General features: G+C 44.8%; 2 protein-coding genes across 2 annotated transcripts in view; both read right to left on the bottom strand.

Annotated features, from left to right (window-relative positions):
• Nucleotides 1–7,906, bottom strand: part of celsr1b (cadherin EGF LAG seven-pass G-type receptor 1b) — a 46,132-nt gene extending 38,226 nt beyond the window's left edge. Inside the window, exon 1 of the mRNA XM_062547891.1 lies at nucleotides 5,077–7,906. Coding sequence (XP_062403875.1) covers nucleotides 5,077–7,906 — 2,830 coding nt within the window. The remainder of the gene's footprint in view (nucleotides 1–5,076) is intronic.
• Nucleotides 7,907–10,041: 2,135 nt separating this feature from the next.
• On the bottom strand, nucleotides 10,042–16,885 carry gtse1 (G-2 and S-phase expressed 1). The gene is made up of 12 exons (XM_062548329.1): nucleotides 16,755–16,885; nucleotides 16,257–16,319; nucleotides 16,067–16,124; nucleotides 15,192–15,840; nucleotides 14,912–15,073; nucleotides 14,477–14,618; nucleotides 13,667–14,041; nucleotides 13,397–13,472; nucleotides 12,758–12,982; nucleotides 11,517–11,817; nucleotides 11,207–11,323; nucleotides 10,042–10,408 (listed from the first exon to the last, which is right to left on the bottom strand). The coding sequence occupies exons 2-12, from the start codon at nucleotides 16,276–16,278 to the stop codon at nucleotides 10,313–10,315; spliced, it is 2,223 nt and encodes a 740-aa protein (XP_062404313.1). The 5' UTR covers nucleotides 16,279–16,319; nucleotides 16,755–16,885; the 3' UTR covers nucleotides 10,042–10,312.
• Nucleotides 16,886–16,911: the final 26 nt, after the last annotated feature.

Genomic DNA, 16,911 nt, shown 5'->3' with positions numbered 1-16,911 from the left:
TCTCTGTAGTTGGTCTGGGGTTAGGGCTCAACTGTGTACAATTGTTACATCCTTGAATAAAGGCCTCCATGCTGGACTGCAGTCCTATGTTGTGATCCACATGGTTACCAACTATTTAATTGAAGTACATAGCTATTCATTCTTTTCTAGAGGTTCACAGGAATGACAAGCATGTGTTTTCATTCACAGGGACGCCTCTTCCTTCAGCTGAATATCCTCTGTTTGTCCCTGCACTACAAAGGACAAGGAATTCTCAATTAAGACCCACAACATTTCAATGACCTAGAATGGCACTTGCAGGTCTTGAGTCTGAGCTCACCAAAAATGTCAGAGATGACTGAGGCAGATGCCTCTCTCAGCATTTGTGAGTGATCTAAGTTTTAAAAAAAGCTCAATGTAACGCTCACGCTTTCTTTGTCCAAACTATTTTTGGTTTCCCATGGCAACCAGCCTTTTCCATGGGAAAAATTAAAAGCAGCCATTCAGAGGGAGGGCAGCTTAGCTTAGGACTAATGGGTAACTCAGAAAGAACAAAGGCCACCACCAAACCTGGCGATCAACCATAATGGAAAAGAGAAAGAGATTAAGAACCAAATCTGAACCAGGAGAATGTCAAAAAGTTTATCAGTGATTTGTAGAGTTCTTGTCATTGTTGTGTATGGTGTTTTTTTTATTATTATTATTTGGGATGATGTGGGGACGTGAATGGGTGGATGCCACAAAGGGAGCATGTGTAATGAAAACCTCCCTGAACTCTTCTCATGGTCCAGTGCAAAAGAAGAGACGGGTTGCAGATCCGTGTCTGAGCCGGGAGCTGTCGCCTCGAATGAGAAATGAAAGAAATTGTGCCTTCCTTGCTACGTGGTCTCTGACACACAAACAGCTTTTGTGTTTTTTTTTGACAGAAATCTGCATGAGGACAATGTCTCTGCAGCTTCTCCTATTAAAAGAGCCCCCCACCTCCCTCCTCCTTTTTCTATCGCTCTCTCCGCGCCACCCCTCCCCCACAGCACCCCCGACAGCACAAAAGGGGCCCGTGCTGCACCCCTCCTGCTCCTCCTCAGAAAGTCGGAGGGCCTAAGCAAGCTTACGGTCTCCATGACGACGGGAGATGAGAGCCAAAACTTTCTCATTCTTACCCCCCTGCCTTCCACATGCTTGTATCCTTGAGTCAGACTCCGACCAACTCTGATGGACACTTTCTCTGTTCCCCCAAACTTCAAGAGAGGAAATGAGCCTGGCCCCTCTGACTCGTGATTGAAACGGGGGACACAGTGTGGTCCAGCAGGCTGGTGTGGGCTTCTCCTTCCAAGTTAACCCCTTACCCCAGCTATTCATCACTTCTGTGTCCAATCAAACTCTTTTTTTTTTGTTGTCGTTACTATGTATTTTGTGTTGCTATCGGTTTTTCAGGGAGGAAACTTTTGCTATGCTCATTATTTGGGGTATTGACCATATCTGGCCATTTTCACAAAACGAAAGCACACACTGAAAATTCAAAGCAACTTCCTGTCCAGATAAGGCATGTATTTAATCAGAATGTGTGTTCAGCAGGACTGAGGCCCACCACAAGACTGTTGTTAGCAGCTTGAGCCACAAGCTGAGCTGAAGAAACACTTATGTACAGTATATGATTTCCATAATTCATTTCGACCAGCACACATAAAATGTGGTCGGGGAAAAAGCTTACAAACAATCTAAATCAGAAGGACTCGGCACTCAGAGTGCAGGTTGTCTGCATAATGATGGGAACCCAAGAGCATTGAAACTGACTGTAAAAACCCAAGTCACACCACATCAACTATAATGGGTGATTCACATGCGGTGAGTGACAAAGAAAACTATGGAGGGAAAAAATGCACCCAGTCAAAAGGGGGAATCCCAGGACTCCGAGCTGTACCTGGCATGCATCTCTGAGGGAGGAATGGAGACTCATGCCTACGCTAGTCTGAGGTCAAGTCTAGATCTACTTCACTGACTTCAGGATGAAAGTAAACGCTAAGCAGACCCTACAGGAGATAACAGTGTCTACACACCAACAGATACTACAGCAACCTACAATTAATATTTAATCTCTAACCAAATACTACATGATGCAATTCACATACAACTGCAGGTGGTTATCTGAGGACAACAATATTTCACAGCAAATTATTTCACTTAGCCTCATGTGTATGCTTAAAACCCTCAGTGGAGGAGCTGCTGAGGCATTGGAGCACAGGGTCTTGACTCTTGACAGAAGCACCAGACGGTGGATAACCCTGCAGAGGACCTCTAGTGAGTGTATGCGCAGGGGATTCAGAGAGAGAGAGAGTGAGTGTGTGTGTGTGTGTGAGAGAGAGAGCTAACAGGAAGAGCAAGGAGTGTGTGCAGGGTTTGGGGGGGGGTGTAGGGATGGTATTTGGCACACCATCCCTTTTCATTAAGATGGGCACATGGCAGCTGTTCCAAAAAGCTTTAGTATGGAATGTATCAAGGCTCGAGGGCAAGGCACAGATTAATTCATAATTGGCACGGTGAGCCTCGCCATGGACTGAAACACAAACAAGAAAACTTACAAGTAATGACACTTGCACGGAAAACGTGGGGAAACACAGGTTAAAAAATATTACTATGCGACCCTCCACAAAAACAAGGACACATACATAGACACATAGGATGATTCATGCTTTTAAGCCACAGTTTTGGCCCGGCTACATGTAAATATTTTCGTAACCTATGATACCCATGATGTTAAGGTTAGTTTCCTACCATTTTGAGAATAATACTGCTAACAGCCAGCATTCATCCATCACTGTTAACTGTAGCACCTCTTAGAGAGGCCTTCTGTTACCGTGAAGGTCAGGTTTTCATTACATTTTCCAGAATATTATCAAATATTCTCTGTTTATCTTTGCTGAATGACTTGGCTTGATGGTTTAAATATGATATCACCACGCAGCTATATTGGATAAGATGTAAGATTATTTTAAGACTATTAACTCGTGATGCATCTGCCGGAATGGTGCTTCTTTTTGCAATTCCCAAATGCAATTCTTACACTGTTGCACAATCCAGAACTTGTATGCTCATGCATGTCACAATGGTCATTTCAGTCACCTAATCTCAGTCTATTCATATTTACTGCATGTCCGACTCCTTTGATACTCCGAGCCTGTCACCATCTTCTACCAGAGCCTGATTGCCAATGACAGCTAAATGAATAACAGAGACGTGCATGCCTTAGGTAATGCCTGGACCATCAGAGGCCCGAGCTCAGGTAACCCAATTCATATATCTCACATTTCAGAGACTAATGTTCATCACTCATCTGTTCTGTCTCTAATGACGTGTGTTTGCACAGGCATACACATACAGTATATGTAGTATACAATACAACTATGTATCTATGTATGGAAACAGCACTTCTACAATGCATTGGGGCCTGTAGTTGGTTGATAAGCATTTGGGGGTAGTCAAGTCAAGTCCATTGACATCTTGTAGACATAAACAAGGGGATACTCAAGGGCTCCTTTTGGTGACTAACATCATACAGTACATTTTGCACTGTATGAGCAAAAAAATACTTAACTGAAGATAACACAATACACAAGGACATGCTCAGAAAATCTTCTTAATGGAGCTTCTTCTCCGAACACTTGAGGCCATGGAGGTTATTTGTCTGTCTGCTAAGCAGCAGCACATGCCATTGGTTATTTCCTCAAATTAGATTATGGGTGGTAGCCGCATGGACAACTCAGGGGGAATAAAGTGCGGGAATGTAACAGCCAGCCTGTAAATCCGCTGCAACCTTCATGGCAGGTAGAGACAGGGTGATATCATCTATTCCCACAGTTGTCCTGGAGAATTTACACTGTGTCACTATGTAACTTCTGAATCACTGGTGTGTCAGAAACGTCAGGATAAAGTCATATCAGTCATTTCATTAAATGTGTGCAGGATGCACACAAGTCTTTATCATCAATCATAGAGCTAGCCATCAATCCCGAGTCACGCACTAGTTACATACTGTCAAGAGCAGATCTGCCCGAAACTATGGTTGAACAATTAGCTGGAAAAGACTTGGCATGCTAAGACATGTTCTGAGCTTTTGCGTACAAAAGTGTCTGAAATATACTGGAAATGGCAATTTGGGAAGAGAATTCAGTCTGACAGATTATCAATCACCACGCACACAGATCTAAAGTTAGAGCTGCAGGCGATGTCTGTAAAATGCTGCAGATCACAGGCTTTTATATACATCTATGAGGAGGTAAAACATTTGTTTTACTCTGTATCTGCTTGCTTCAGGGAGTAGGATGGCTACTGTGATTTTGTAAAACCACAACCTCTGTTTTTCACTAAAACATCATGTCAACACAACATTTTATGGCTAATGGAAACGCAAAATCTTCTTAAAATGTTCATTTTCACATAAAGCAAAACACTCATGTTCTAACCAATTCCATTCTACACAACATGAAAGCACTCTCAGCATGGCAGTGAAATTAGACTGATGTAGCCATTACATTCAGTGACTTTTGTCTCTTTTCCACATAACTAAAGTCCACCACACCATAAATCTGTCTCAATAGCCAATTAAATTCGTTGACCTATGAAACCACTCTGGCTTTGTTAGTGTGGTCACGCTTGTGCTCTACAAGTGAGAGTAACTGCTCTGGGCTTTCTGAGAGAAGTCGTACAAGTGCTGTAAAACAGTCCAATGATGACCACTGGTAGCCAAGGGGATGGGTGAACGGCTATTGAAAGTGAACATGACCAATCATCTGCATCAAAGACTGTGGTAAAAGCTCTAACAACCAAAGCACAAGACAAAGCAGACTGCACATCAGTCCAGAATCCAGATATTCCCAAACCTAACTGATCACTTTACAACTCCCCCCCCCCCCCCCCCCCAAGATCAGGAGTTAAAAAGAACTAAGAGTTAACAAGTGGACTTCCAGATGTGGCATCTGACCTAAATGCTCGGGGCATGACACACATTACATACCAAGACAGCATCAAATAAGCATCAATTGAAACTCTGAGCGGGCTGTCAGAACAACATGTAAATCACTGTGATAAGAGTGTTCTCACCCGTCACAGACACCAGCATGGTGGCTTCCAGAGGCCTGTTGTTGTCCAGATCTCTGCTCAGCTTAAGCTCCCCGGTGTCCTGGTTTAGAAGCAGCAGACTCAGCTCGTTACCCTCCACAAATGTGTAGACCAGCTTGTCGGACACGTCAGGGTCGTGCGCGGGGACCTTTCCGATAACTCCTGAGGGGAAACTGTTGGACTTGTTGGTGACGTAGTTGTTGAAGATGATCTCGAAGTTTTGCAGCACTGGGGCGTTGTCGTTGATGTCCACCAGGCGGATGTGCACGATGGCCCGGCTTACGAGAGGCGCAGAGGTGGCCTGCACCACAATCACGTACTCCATCTTGGACTCATAATCCAGATCGGTTAACGCAATCAGATCTCCACTGAATATGTCGAGCTGGAACACCTCCGGGATATTTCCCTCCACGATCTGATACAGGATCTGGGCATTGGTCCCCTCATCGGGATCTGTGGCTGTGATCCGGGCCACTGTGGATCCCACGGCACTGTTTTCCTCCACGAATATGAACAACTCGTCTTTCTCAAACACGGGTGCGTTGTCATTAATGTCCTGCACTGAGATCTGCACGTCCACGGCTGCCTTCAGCGGGGGAACTCCTTTATCCACGGCGAAGGCCTTCAGGCTGTACACAGGCACATTCTCTCTGTCCAGCTTGCGCGCTGTTCTGATGATCCCCGAGTAGGGCTCGATGAAGAAATCTCCATCACCGTCCTCTCCACCCTGGAAGGTGTAGCTAACCCTTCCATTGGACCCCGAGTCCCTGTCCGAGGCAGAGACCTGGAGGACACTGGTGTAAACAGGAGCATCCTCTAACACTGTGCCCTGGTATAGGTCCCTCGCGAACTGAGGAGCATTGTCATTGGCATCCAGCACAATGATCTCCACATAGGTTGTGTCTGACTTCTGAGGAATGCCATTGTCACGAGCGATGATGGCCAGTGTGTACGACGCCTGGTCTTCATAGTCGATCTCAGTCAGGGTGGTGATGGCCCCTGTGTCGGGGTGGATCTTAAACTGTGGCACGTTGTCCTCCATGACGTAGGTGATGCGAGCATTCTCACCTGTGTCCTCATCTGTGGCACTAATCACGACCACGGTAGAGCCAACAGGCCGGTCCTCACTGACAAGGACTTGGTAGTTTGCGCTCTGAAACACGGGTCGGTGAGTGTTTGCATCCGTGACGTTAATGAACACTTGTGCCGTGTCTTGGCGCGTGCCATCAGAAGCCGTCACGGTCAAGACGTACTGCCGCTCTTGCTTGTAGTCCAGGGGCAGAGCCAGCGAGATGAGCCCACCGCCGCTCTGGCTGATGATGGCGAACCTGTTCCTCGTGTTGCCGCTGGAGATCTGATAGGTCACCACGCTGTTCACGTCCCGATCGATAGCCATCACAGTCACCACGCTGGTCCCCACCACGGCGTCCTCGTTAATCTTCAAAGAGTACACCTTCTGCGTGAAGGTGGGGACGTTGTCGTTCACGTCCAGCACGGTCACGCTCACGCTGGCTGAGGAGGACATGACGGGAACCCCGTGATCCCTCGCCTCAACGCCAAACGTGTAGAACTCTGTGGTCTCGCGGTCCAGTTCGACGCACACTGTGATCCAGCCTGTGCTGTTGTTGATGGTGAATGGGAAGCCGGGCTGCATGTCTGTCAGTCTGTACTCCAGGTGGGCATTGCTCCCTGAATCTCCATCAATAGCCTGAATGTGAATCACAGAGTAGCCAATGGCCACATTCTCCAAAACAGAAGCTTGGAATGGTGTACTGACAAACATGGGAGCATTATCATTGACATCCACCACTTGAACCACAACCAGGCCGGTGCTGTTAATAAGCGGTGGCCGCCCCCCATCTTGTGCCTTTATGCGTAAGGTATACTCTCTCATGGTCTCATAATCCAAAGGACTGATCACATCTATGGCCCCTGTTGGAGAGTGGATGTAAAACTGTCCCCTCACGTTGCCACTGATGATGCTGTAATGTACTTTAGCGTTATTTCCTTTATCATTATCGGTGGCTTTCACAAGAGCCACTTGAGAGTTAACTGCTATGTTTTCCTGCACGTGTACAACATAGCGTTTCTCAGTGAACTGGGGATAGTTGTCATTCTCGTCCTCCACCGAGATGTGCACTGTGGCTGTGGCACTGCGCGGTCCAGGGTCTTTGCCCTGATCATTTGCCACGACTATGAGCTTATACTGGGACATGATTTCTCGATCTGGACGAATTGTTGTTTTGACAAGTCCGTTCCTGGGATCGATTTCAAATCCTCCCCCCAAGCTTTCCTCGTTCACAATCTTATAAACCATATTTGCGTTTGATGGCGCGTCACCATCTGTTGCCCTAATTGTCATGACCTCAAACCCCACCTCAACATTTTCACGGATGCTGACCCTGTACTCGGACTGCTCAAACACAGGACTATGATCGTTCGTATCGCTAACTGTGATAGTCAGATAGGCAGTGGCGGATCTTTTGGGAACCCCAGAATCAGTTGCAGTAACTTTGAAAACATGAGTATCCTTTACCTCTCGGTCCAGGGGTTGCAAAGTTGTCACACTACCGGTCTCGGTGTTAATTTGAAAGTAGTCGTTAGACCTACTGTCAAAAAGGGCCTCCATATCGTAATCAACTTTCCCTGCGTCTCCATCATCTGTATCTAGTGCTTTCAAAGTTATCACACGCGTCCCAGAGGGTTCGTTCTCTGGGACAGACACCTGGTAGTTCGGCAGTTGAAACTGTGGAGCTGTGTTCACATTTCTCTTCTTACGTTTGGTCCATGGATCTTCGGGAGCAGCGTCCATAAACAATCCATGCTTCGGTTTAGATCGAAGTCTTAATTTTAAACGCACGAAAAACTCAGTGTTCAGGGTGTTACGCACGTTGCAGAAAAGGTCCACTTCCCTACGCTTCTTATTATGTACACAGATATCCCCGCTAACATGTCCACTGCTTACTTTATTGGTGGGTTTGAAGTCCTTTTCCAAACATACAGAATGGGGTGAATGAAATCCTCGATTAGCCACAGGAAAGTGTTTGCTTATATCCAAAAGCAAATCACTTATTGATAAGCATGGGGATGTCCATCCTTCCAATCCGAAAGACATAAACGCGTCAGGCGTCAGATTCTTTCTTTTATACTTGATAAAACAATCCTGTCCATGCACATACGCATTGAAGTGGGTTAACACGAAGTTTTCAGATGTCAAAGAAGTTATCTGAAAATACAAAGGCGCTGGGTTCTTTTGCAAGCGCGCACAAGCAACTTTTTTCGAAAGAGTTAGTATTCCATCATTTCGCCCTAATTTCAAAAAGTGCGAAACATATCTCGGAGTCAATGTTCTGACAATTTTGTAACTCCATCCAGGTCCAAGAGATAAATTAGCCAAAAAGGTCCCCGCATGTAAAGTCTCTGAGATGTGTAAATCAAAGCATCCGCATAAAGTTATTTGGAGAAAAAAACTCAACCATAACCACTTCGTTTGTAATCCCATGGTTTTAGCTTCATGAAGTCTTCACACATGTAACCGTTGCATTTATCTTTGTATTCCGCATTGCTCAGTGCAGTCGTGCTCCATGCTGGAGGCTGAATGGGAAGCCGACGGGACAAATCTGTGAGCGTCGTCACATTCTTCCCCCGTTAAGTTTTAAATCAGTCCAAAATGGCTCCGTAACTCCACTCCCCCAGGCGTAATTTGCATGAACCTGCTTGTGGTCTCTCCTGAACAGTGCGTGGAACTGCTACCCATTTGGAGCCAGTCGACGAAGATAACTAGACATTTAATTTTAAAGATATTTTTTGAATTGGTGCCAGTGGTCTTTGGTAGTTACACTAACAACTTAGTCTAAAGCAATTTATTACACAATAATAGCCTATCATTTTGGTGCATGATCTTAAGTCTAAGTATAATATATTATTCAAAACAATAATAATTTGAGTAAGCTGTTAGACTAAACTGTAAACTTGAAAGTTTAAGTAGCCTTTGGAAAGGGTTAACACAAACAATTCGGTCTAGAGATTAGGCCAAAGGTGACACAATGAAACAAATCGGGAATTAGCCAAAGTATTCAACCTGACCTACAACTGAATTGATTGATTCATAAAGCAGTTGTACTCGCTTGCACAATATTGTTATTCTGCACCGTAGCCTACTACTCGCGACAGAAAAAAGCACCTGCTTACACATTCCTTCGCCTAAGTCTCCCTCTTGTGGACAACTTGCTAAAAGTAACATTGCTCCTGAGGCATACGGTTCCAGCTCAAACGTCGAGTTTTATAACCAGTTGACATGACAAAAACTAGTTCAGAAGTAATTCGGTGGTCATGGTACTTAATACCCATAGTAATTAATACCCATAGACATAGACACAGCATACCTGTGGTTATTATACCCCCACAGAAAATAACATACTAGCCCATGTATGGTCTTATGGGAACTTATTCTTCCATTTATACTGGGCATATTTACAGAACAGAGGAAACATTTCACCCATACAGCAAAAGATTGTCCATGGATATTGAATAAATGCAATGAAATTCCCAAGCCTTTTCGATGAATTTACTCAAAATCGTGAATCTCCCAAGACTTGAAAATAGGGTTTTAAATGTCAATGGCTGTGGGAACCCAGTTATGTACACATTAGCAATTCAATCCAAAATGTTGGCATTAGTGGTTACCCTGTCTTTCCCTGTGATGAGGTGTACCTATGCCAGGGTCACATCTGGCAGATTTTTGGAAACGGCCTTACTTGGCTTGCGTCTTCAGTAACCCTCCTCACCATTTCTTTCTTAACCTGCAAGTAGTGCAAGATGACAGGTTTCCCTGATTAATTCCATTTTTTTAAGTGTGTACCTTATATGAATATATACCTTATATTAAGAGTCAAATATGGAGAACATCCCCTGTTGCTGTAAACATGAAGGCCATGGAGCCTTAACGGATATCTTAACATTTATTTGTACATTCATAGAAATCAAGGCAACCAGCACACAGACAGACAGACACACAGACAAATAAATCAAAAGGCTGTACCTGCAATAATATTGGAAATTGCTCACAGTAAAATATTGCACTGACAGTACAGTAATCTGCATTTTCATTAAAAGGTGAACCACATGGTGTCAAACTAAAAGCCACTGCATCTTCATACTGTATCTTTTTTCCAGAATATCCTGATCAAATAAGAGCTATTTGTATTACATACACCAGCTAGAAAGACAAGTCTATCAGCGGAGCCACATTCACCACATTTTCCTTCTTGTCATCCGGACTCCATTTTATGAGTGGTGAGCTGAGGTCAATTAACTGGAAAGGAAAGGAGTGACAATGAGATCAGTCAGCAGAGACAGTGAAAGGGACTGCAGCAGAGAATACTAGTGCTGTACACTGAAACGGAAACCTATAAACCCCACATGCCAAACTGGTATGGTGTAAGCACTGACCCTGAATAGACCTCTGAAGTTGAAACCTGAAGTTGCCTACAAAAAAGCTACTATCTTTGCCCAAGTAAGAAGATCCGGTATCTTGAAATTTTTTCGATAGGAAAAATAACATGGGGATTTTGAATTATCGTACCTGTTAAACTCTCACAGGGACACAGATTTCGGAAATGCAGAAGTTTTGCTCTACAGAGTTTTGTCCTCTGCCTTTGAGTGGATACTATGTGTGAAGACAGCACACTTTGATCTTTGCTACCTCAGAGCTAACTTAGAAATGCAACTTGCCATTGGTAAATAGCTTCAATTAACACCCGGATCTCCTTATATGTGCAAAGATGACAGCTTTGGGGGTTTTTTTTGTAGGCAGACTTCATGTCTATCAGGCAGGCTGCCTATGTCCAACTTCACTGAAATCAATGTTTTTGAATCATCTAGAAATGGAAAAAAAGTTTGCACACTTGAAATCCTTCTTTTTTACTTTTATTTTCTCTAGCACAGAAAAACGTTTTTCTGTGCTAGAGAAAATAAAAGTAAAAAAGAAGGATTTCAAGTGTGCAAACTTTTTTCCATTTTTATGATTTACCCTTGTTCTGCACCTTGGGGGATGTGCACATACTTTTCCACAATAATATTTGAATCATCTAGAGGCATCAATTACACCCACCTGATCTCCAGAAGCCTTGATGGAGGTTGTTCTGATAAGGTCCGGGGTGTTGGACAGGTCAATGAGGAATTTCTCTTCAGGGGTTAGTGTTGGGGCTGGGAGATCCATCAACAAGACCTACAGTACACAAGATATATTTAATTTACTTCATTGATGGAGTACAAAACTTCAGCTGAAGATACAGTCAGCACACTCCGAGATGCCCAAATAGGCAGAGATGGCAAGATAACTATCAAACAAATACTAAAAAAAATATATTGAAATCGGTTTCATATTTGTCTTCAATTTTGGGTCGGAAGTTGTGCACTACCTCCGTCATCTTCTGGCCCTTGGTCAAGTCCAGCTGAATCTGATCATTGGTCTTCTCCACCTCTGGGACTGACTGGGGCTCAATGTTCACCAGGAGCGGGTCAACCGGCTTCTTGACCGGCTCAGGGGCCTCTGGGGGCGGGGCAGTGGGTGGCGCTGCCTCGGACTCTGACTCGGCCTCCGTCTCCAGGGAGAAGATGATTGAGCGGGGCTCTGACCGGTCCATACCAGCAGGCTCATCACTGGACTTCGCCTCTATAGCCTCCTGGGGCTCGAGCGGAATCTCCTCCACTTGTGATGGACTGTTGAGTTGTAAAAAACCAAAGGGATGTCACCTCACTTTCCAAATAAAATGACATGCTGACTGCTAATGGTGTCGAGTAGCAGATGGTGTTAAACAGTAATTTCCTGTGTATTAGCCGTATTGTGTCTAATATACAGTGGGGAGAAAATGTATTTGATACCATGCTAAAGTTGCCTAAAAAGAGGAATATAAAATCATCATTTGACAATTGATCTTAATGTCTTAAAATGAGTAAAAATAAAATCGCTAGGTACACCCATTTTCTTTGTGATTGAAGAATGTATCGTAAATAAATAAATAAATGTTCTTCCTAAATGCTAGGGGGAAGGAAGTATTTGACCCCCAATGTAACCCTATGGGAATTTAACATATAGGGTTAACATATGGGCAGGCAGTTTTTTTTTTTTTAAGGCCAGCTATTTCATGGATCTAGGATATCATGCATCCTGATAAAGTTCCCTTGGCCGTTGGAATTAAAATAGCCCCGCATCATCACATACCCTTCACCATAGCAAGAGATTGGCATGGTGCTTCTTCCAGTAGGCCTATTAGCCTGTTTGATGCTCATTGAGCTCAATGCAAATCAAACAGGCTAAAATCCCATAGGGTTACATAGGGGGTCAAATACTTCCTTCCCCTAGCATTTAACTTAAGGAAAACATTTATTTATTTACGATACATTCTTCAATCGCAAAGCAAATTGGTGTCGGTTTGATTTTTACTCTTTTTTTGAAATAAGGCATTAATTGTCAAATGATGATTTTATATTCCTGTTTTAGCATGGTATCAAATACATGTGCTCCCCACTGTATACTACATCTAGACTCTCCAAGTCTAGACGTACATAAGTCAAGTAACATTGCAATCCATTTCAACACACTGTGAGAACAAGTGCAGTGTAATGGTGGTGCCCCTCCCTTGGTGAACGTGGCACCCACCTCTTTAGAAAGGCCTTCCTGGAGGGGGCGTGTAAGGACTCTGTTTTCTGGAGAAGTCTGGGCTTAGCAGCACTCGTGGGTGTCTGTATGGGGACAGTAGAGACACGGCGGCCGCTTGGGGTCGGTAGAGCAGACAGTCTTCTTATCTTGGACGCAGGCAATAACTTATCTCTGCCAGCAGAGGGCGTCTGGAGTCCAGTAGGGAGTCTCGGTTTCTGTGATAAACTGAGGACAGTTTCCATTCACTTACATTACTCAAACACAGTACTGTGCATTCTGTTTGCCAGGGTCAAGAGATCAACTTTCAGGCTCTGTCTGTCATTTGAAATTTTGCATTTATGCTATATGTAGCAAAGGGAGAAAGTAGTGACCCCACCCCGTCTTGAACGTCTTGAAAGTTATGTCACAATAAGTGTATTACCAGTATGTGGGAGTGTGAGGGATGCTAACAGACTGAACAGGCTTTTTAAGAGAGTGAGCTATGTCATAGGAGGTGGAGGTAAAGTTTTCCTTGTCTTTTGTTATAAACTTTTATAAATACACTAAATTTCTATGTTGGTGGGAAGCCTGCTTGCATAGCCCATAGAGCATGTGGTGTATATGTGGTAAATGCATAATGATCTGTAAAGTCAGATGTACTTTTCCATACTGCAAGCTGACAATAACCGTTTTGGCTTCATGATCCGTGGGCCATCCGGAGATGCAAATGCTGGAACTACAAAACACAGTAAAAAATCAATGACAACCACCATACGCATAAAACTAGCACACAACTACAGTAACCAGCATCACCGCCTGCCCATATGCACATTCTGTGAACTAGGTTTCATAGATATTTGCACTCAATAAACGGTGAGAATACATTATTCCATAAAGTGAAGCACTATTTAGAGGAAGAAAATTGGTCACCTTCTGATCGATTTGGTCCTTTTGAGGGATTTTTGGGGGTTGCGCTGGTAATTCCGGTCAGTCTGGAGCTGCCTTTGACAGCACTCTCTGCTCTGACGGCCTGGACGCTGGAGACGGGCACTATGCTCCGCCGTGCTGGCGTCTGCCGCGGAATGGGGACCGGGGTGGGGTCCGGCTTCTTGCAGGGAGTGGACTTGACAGGTCGGGTGAGCGGTTCCGAGGGCTTCCGGCTCTGGACGGAGATGGACCTGCGGCCCGCTGCGGGCGGCTCCGGGGCACGACTCATGACTGACGAGCGGCGGGACTTGGCGGCAGCAGCAGTGGGGACAGCGGGGGCACAGAGGCCACTGGAGTTCAGTGAGGAATTCAGCTTCGCTGAGAAAGCAACACGACACGGCAGCAACAATGACCCACGGTGGCACCACACATGTACATACTCAATCCTGTCATTGGCACATTACTTGAGACCATGTCTCACATTCATAAAGCCTGTGCTGATATGCAGCAATTCCAGATGGATAAAGATATATACAGTTTGGCCTGGACTTGCCATCACACAAAATAACATTCATTTTGACCTGGAAACCATTAATGGTATTAGGCATAGACAGTAACAGGTTAAAGGCATCACTAATAATAGACTCATTTCCAGGGAAAGAAATTGAGCCTGCTCATGATGAAATGACTAGATCACCCCCTCCTTTCTTATATGAACCATTTATCCTCAGCTAGTGGTTGAGGTTGAGGTCATTCTTTCTTACTGGTCGAGTCATAGAGATGAAGGGCAGCCTGAATGGGGAGGTGTGTTACCTTTGGGCATGGGAGAGACCGTAATGCTGGAATTGATGCTGGACACTGAGGAAGAGGAGGATGACGTGTTTCTCCTTCTGTCCACCACCCTCTGCGTCTGAGCAACAGGAGCCCTGACTGAGGACGGTCTTCTGAGTGCAGGCTAAAAGAATATTACATGTAGTCAGTCTAAATGAATTGCACATTAACGTGATTCAGTAATTATAGATCCAGTAGGCCTTCATCGCCAATCTAAACCATTGCCATTTTTTTTAAACGTAGCTCAATAACAATTCCAAACATTTATTTGTCAAAACATTATTGGCTTCTTTTGTAATGGTACATTTTCCAGCTTGATTGTGAAAACTCATGGCATGCTCACTTGGGAGAAGTCATGAATAGTCATGAATAAGAAATCGACAGTTCATACTGCCACTGTGTAAGAGTGTAGAGTACCTTGCAGGGCGGACAGATACTTCTCTTCCCAGTCAGGCTCGAGTTGAGTGAGGTGTCGCTGACATCTGAGGTGATGCTAGCTGAATCTGAAAGGAGATCTTCAGTGGAGCCCATTCTAGTGGATGTTCTGCAGCTCATACTTCGCCTTGGGCCCACATTACCCTAGAATAACAATGCACACATTTCACAACACTGATATAAAACATGTCCACCGTCAAACTTCATGATCATACCCACTACAATCAGTTAATCAAATAGTTCATGAAATGAGAGCACTTACTCTGGCTGGAGGTTGAAGCTTGTATTTGTCTGGGGGAGCAGGCCTCATTTTAACCGGTGTCTGCGTGGCTGCTGGGACACTAGGCCTGCTGGGCAGCACGCTCCGGGGCCCTGCCAGCCCGGTCTTGCTCCTGAGCGTCATCCTGGGCGGGGCCGGAGCCCCAGGCTGCCTGATGGGGCTGGAAGTGCTGAGGCGCGGTTTACCAGGGCCAGCTGCAGCCCCGGCGCCGGCCGCCGCCCCTTTCACCTTCATCAGACGCTGCTGAATGGCAGGCGGGAGCTGCTTCAGCGGACTGTCCTGAATGCAAAATGTCTCCCTTTTGATGGGACTGAGCCTCCGCTTGGCAGCGCTTTCCGCTGCGAATCTCTCCCTAGCTGGAGTGAATTCGGCCTCCTCCTCGAGGCGAGTCTCCTGGGATTTGGACGCCCCGTGCAGGCTGCCATCCAAGTGGCTGACCACCAGCTGGGCCTCCTTGCTGATCTCGTCAAAGTTGTCCACTGTGAGGGGACTCCAGCTGGGCTCTTCCCCGACTGATGGACCACTGCTGATGCTGTCCTTCACCTTGGCCTCCACACTCACAGCAATGCATCGCTCCTTGTGCTGGATTGGACCAACAAAGACTTCATCTTCATACTCATCTCCTTTTGAACTGGAAAAGAAAGTGTTCTTCCATATTTGATTCATGTGCAAAAGTATTCATACACAGAACAACCATGTTGCCAACACTGTAGGTTATAACACGTATTTCATTACCACCATCATTGTTAATGAATGTTCTAATAAATGCCCTGTTGCTTTTGCACTGCAAATGCAAATGTACTGTTACTGCAATGCAATGCAATGGGCATTAGTTTTGTATGGATAGAAAGGAATACCTCGCAGGTGAAAGTGAAATGTCAAAGTCAAACTTCTCATCGGCCACGGACACAAAGTCTGACAAGAAAGAATTCGGGATAGTCAACATATCTGCATACTTCCAAAACATGTAATTTATTCAGTGATTACATTTTCAGCTAATACATACAGACGACGTTTACTAATTGTACCATAACTAAAATGACCTACCTTGCTCATCCAGCGCAGCCATAACCCGATGGAAAACAGCCAAAGGCCGAAAAGAAATGCAGCCTAAAATGAATCGAACAGATGAACAGCGGGCTGAATAACAATTGTGTGATCATTTTCTTTTTATTATTGACAGCTGCTGGTAGCCAGATAGTTAACCAATGCAACGAGTAACGTTGAGGCTAGCTTAGTCTGACTACGTGTTAACTTGAAGCTATCAGTCGCCGGAGGCATCTAACTCAAGCACACAACTGTGAATGTAATGCAACCATACAGTAACGGTCTTAGAAATACTTTTTTTTTACATTCGTGAGGTCAATATTAAATATGTCTAAGCTGTATACAGTTGACCACAACGACTGAACACAGGTAACGTTAGCTGGTAGCTCGCTTAAGCTAGCTGCTACTAGCACGGTATCAAATGCAACTGAAATATTTTCAACAATATTATGGTCCGTTTCGAAAAGAGGCAGTGCAAAGTAACGTTGGTCTACTTACGAGGGTTATTAGTAACGTGTTACAGCAGGAGCACAATTTATTTTTTAAAGCAGCAAACACTGGCTGCGACCATTTATCCAGTAGACTTTGTTTTCTTAGGTTAGCGACAGCAATCCACATTTCAAATTTCGTGACTGTCGCCCAAGGGTCACATGAC

Source organism: Sardina pilchardus, chromosome 10 (assembly GCF_963854185.1).
Source record: "Sardina pilchardus chromosome 10, fSarPil1.1, whole genome shotgun sequence".
In the NCBI taxonomy this organism is placed as follows: domain Eukaryota; kingdom Metazoa; phylum Chordata; class Actinopteri; order Clupeiformes; family Clupeidae; genus Sardina; species Sardina pilchardus.
The sequence above is the reverse complement of the archived record's forward strand: the minus strand, read 5'-3'. Positions and strand labels throughout refer to the sequence as shown.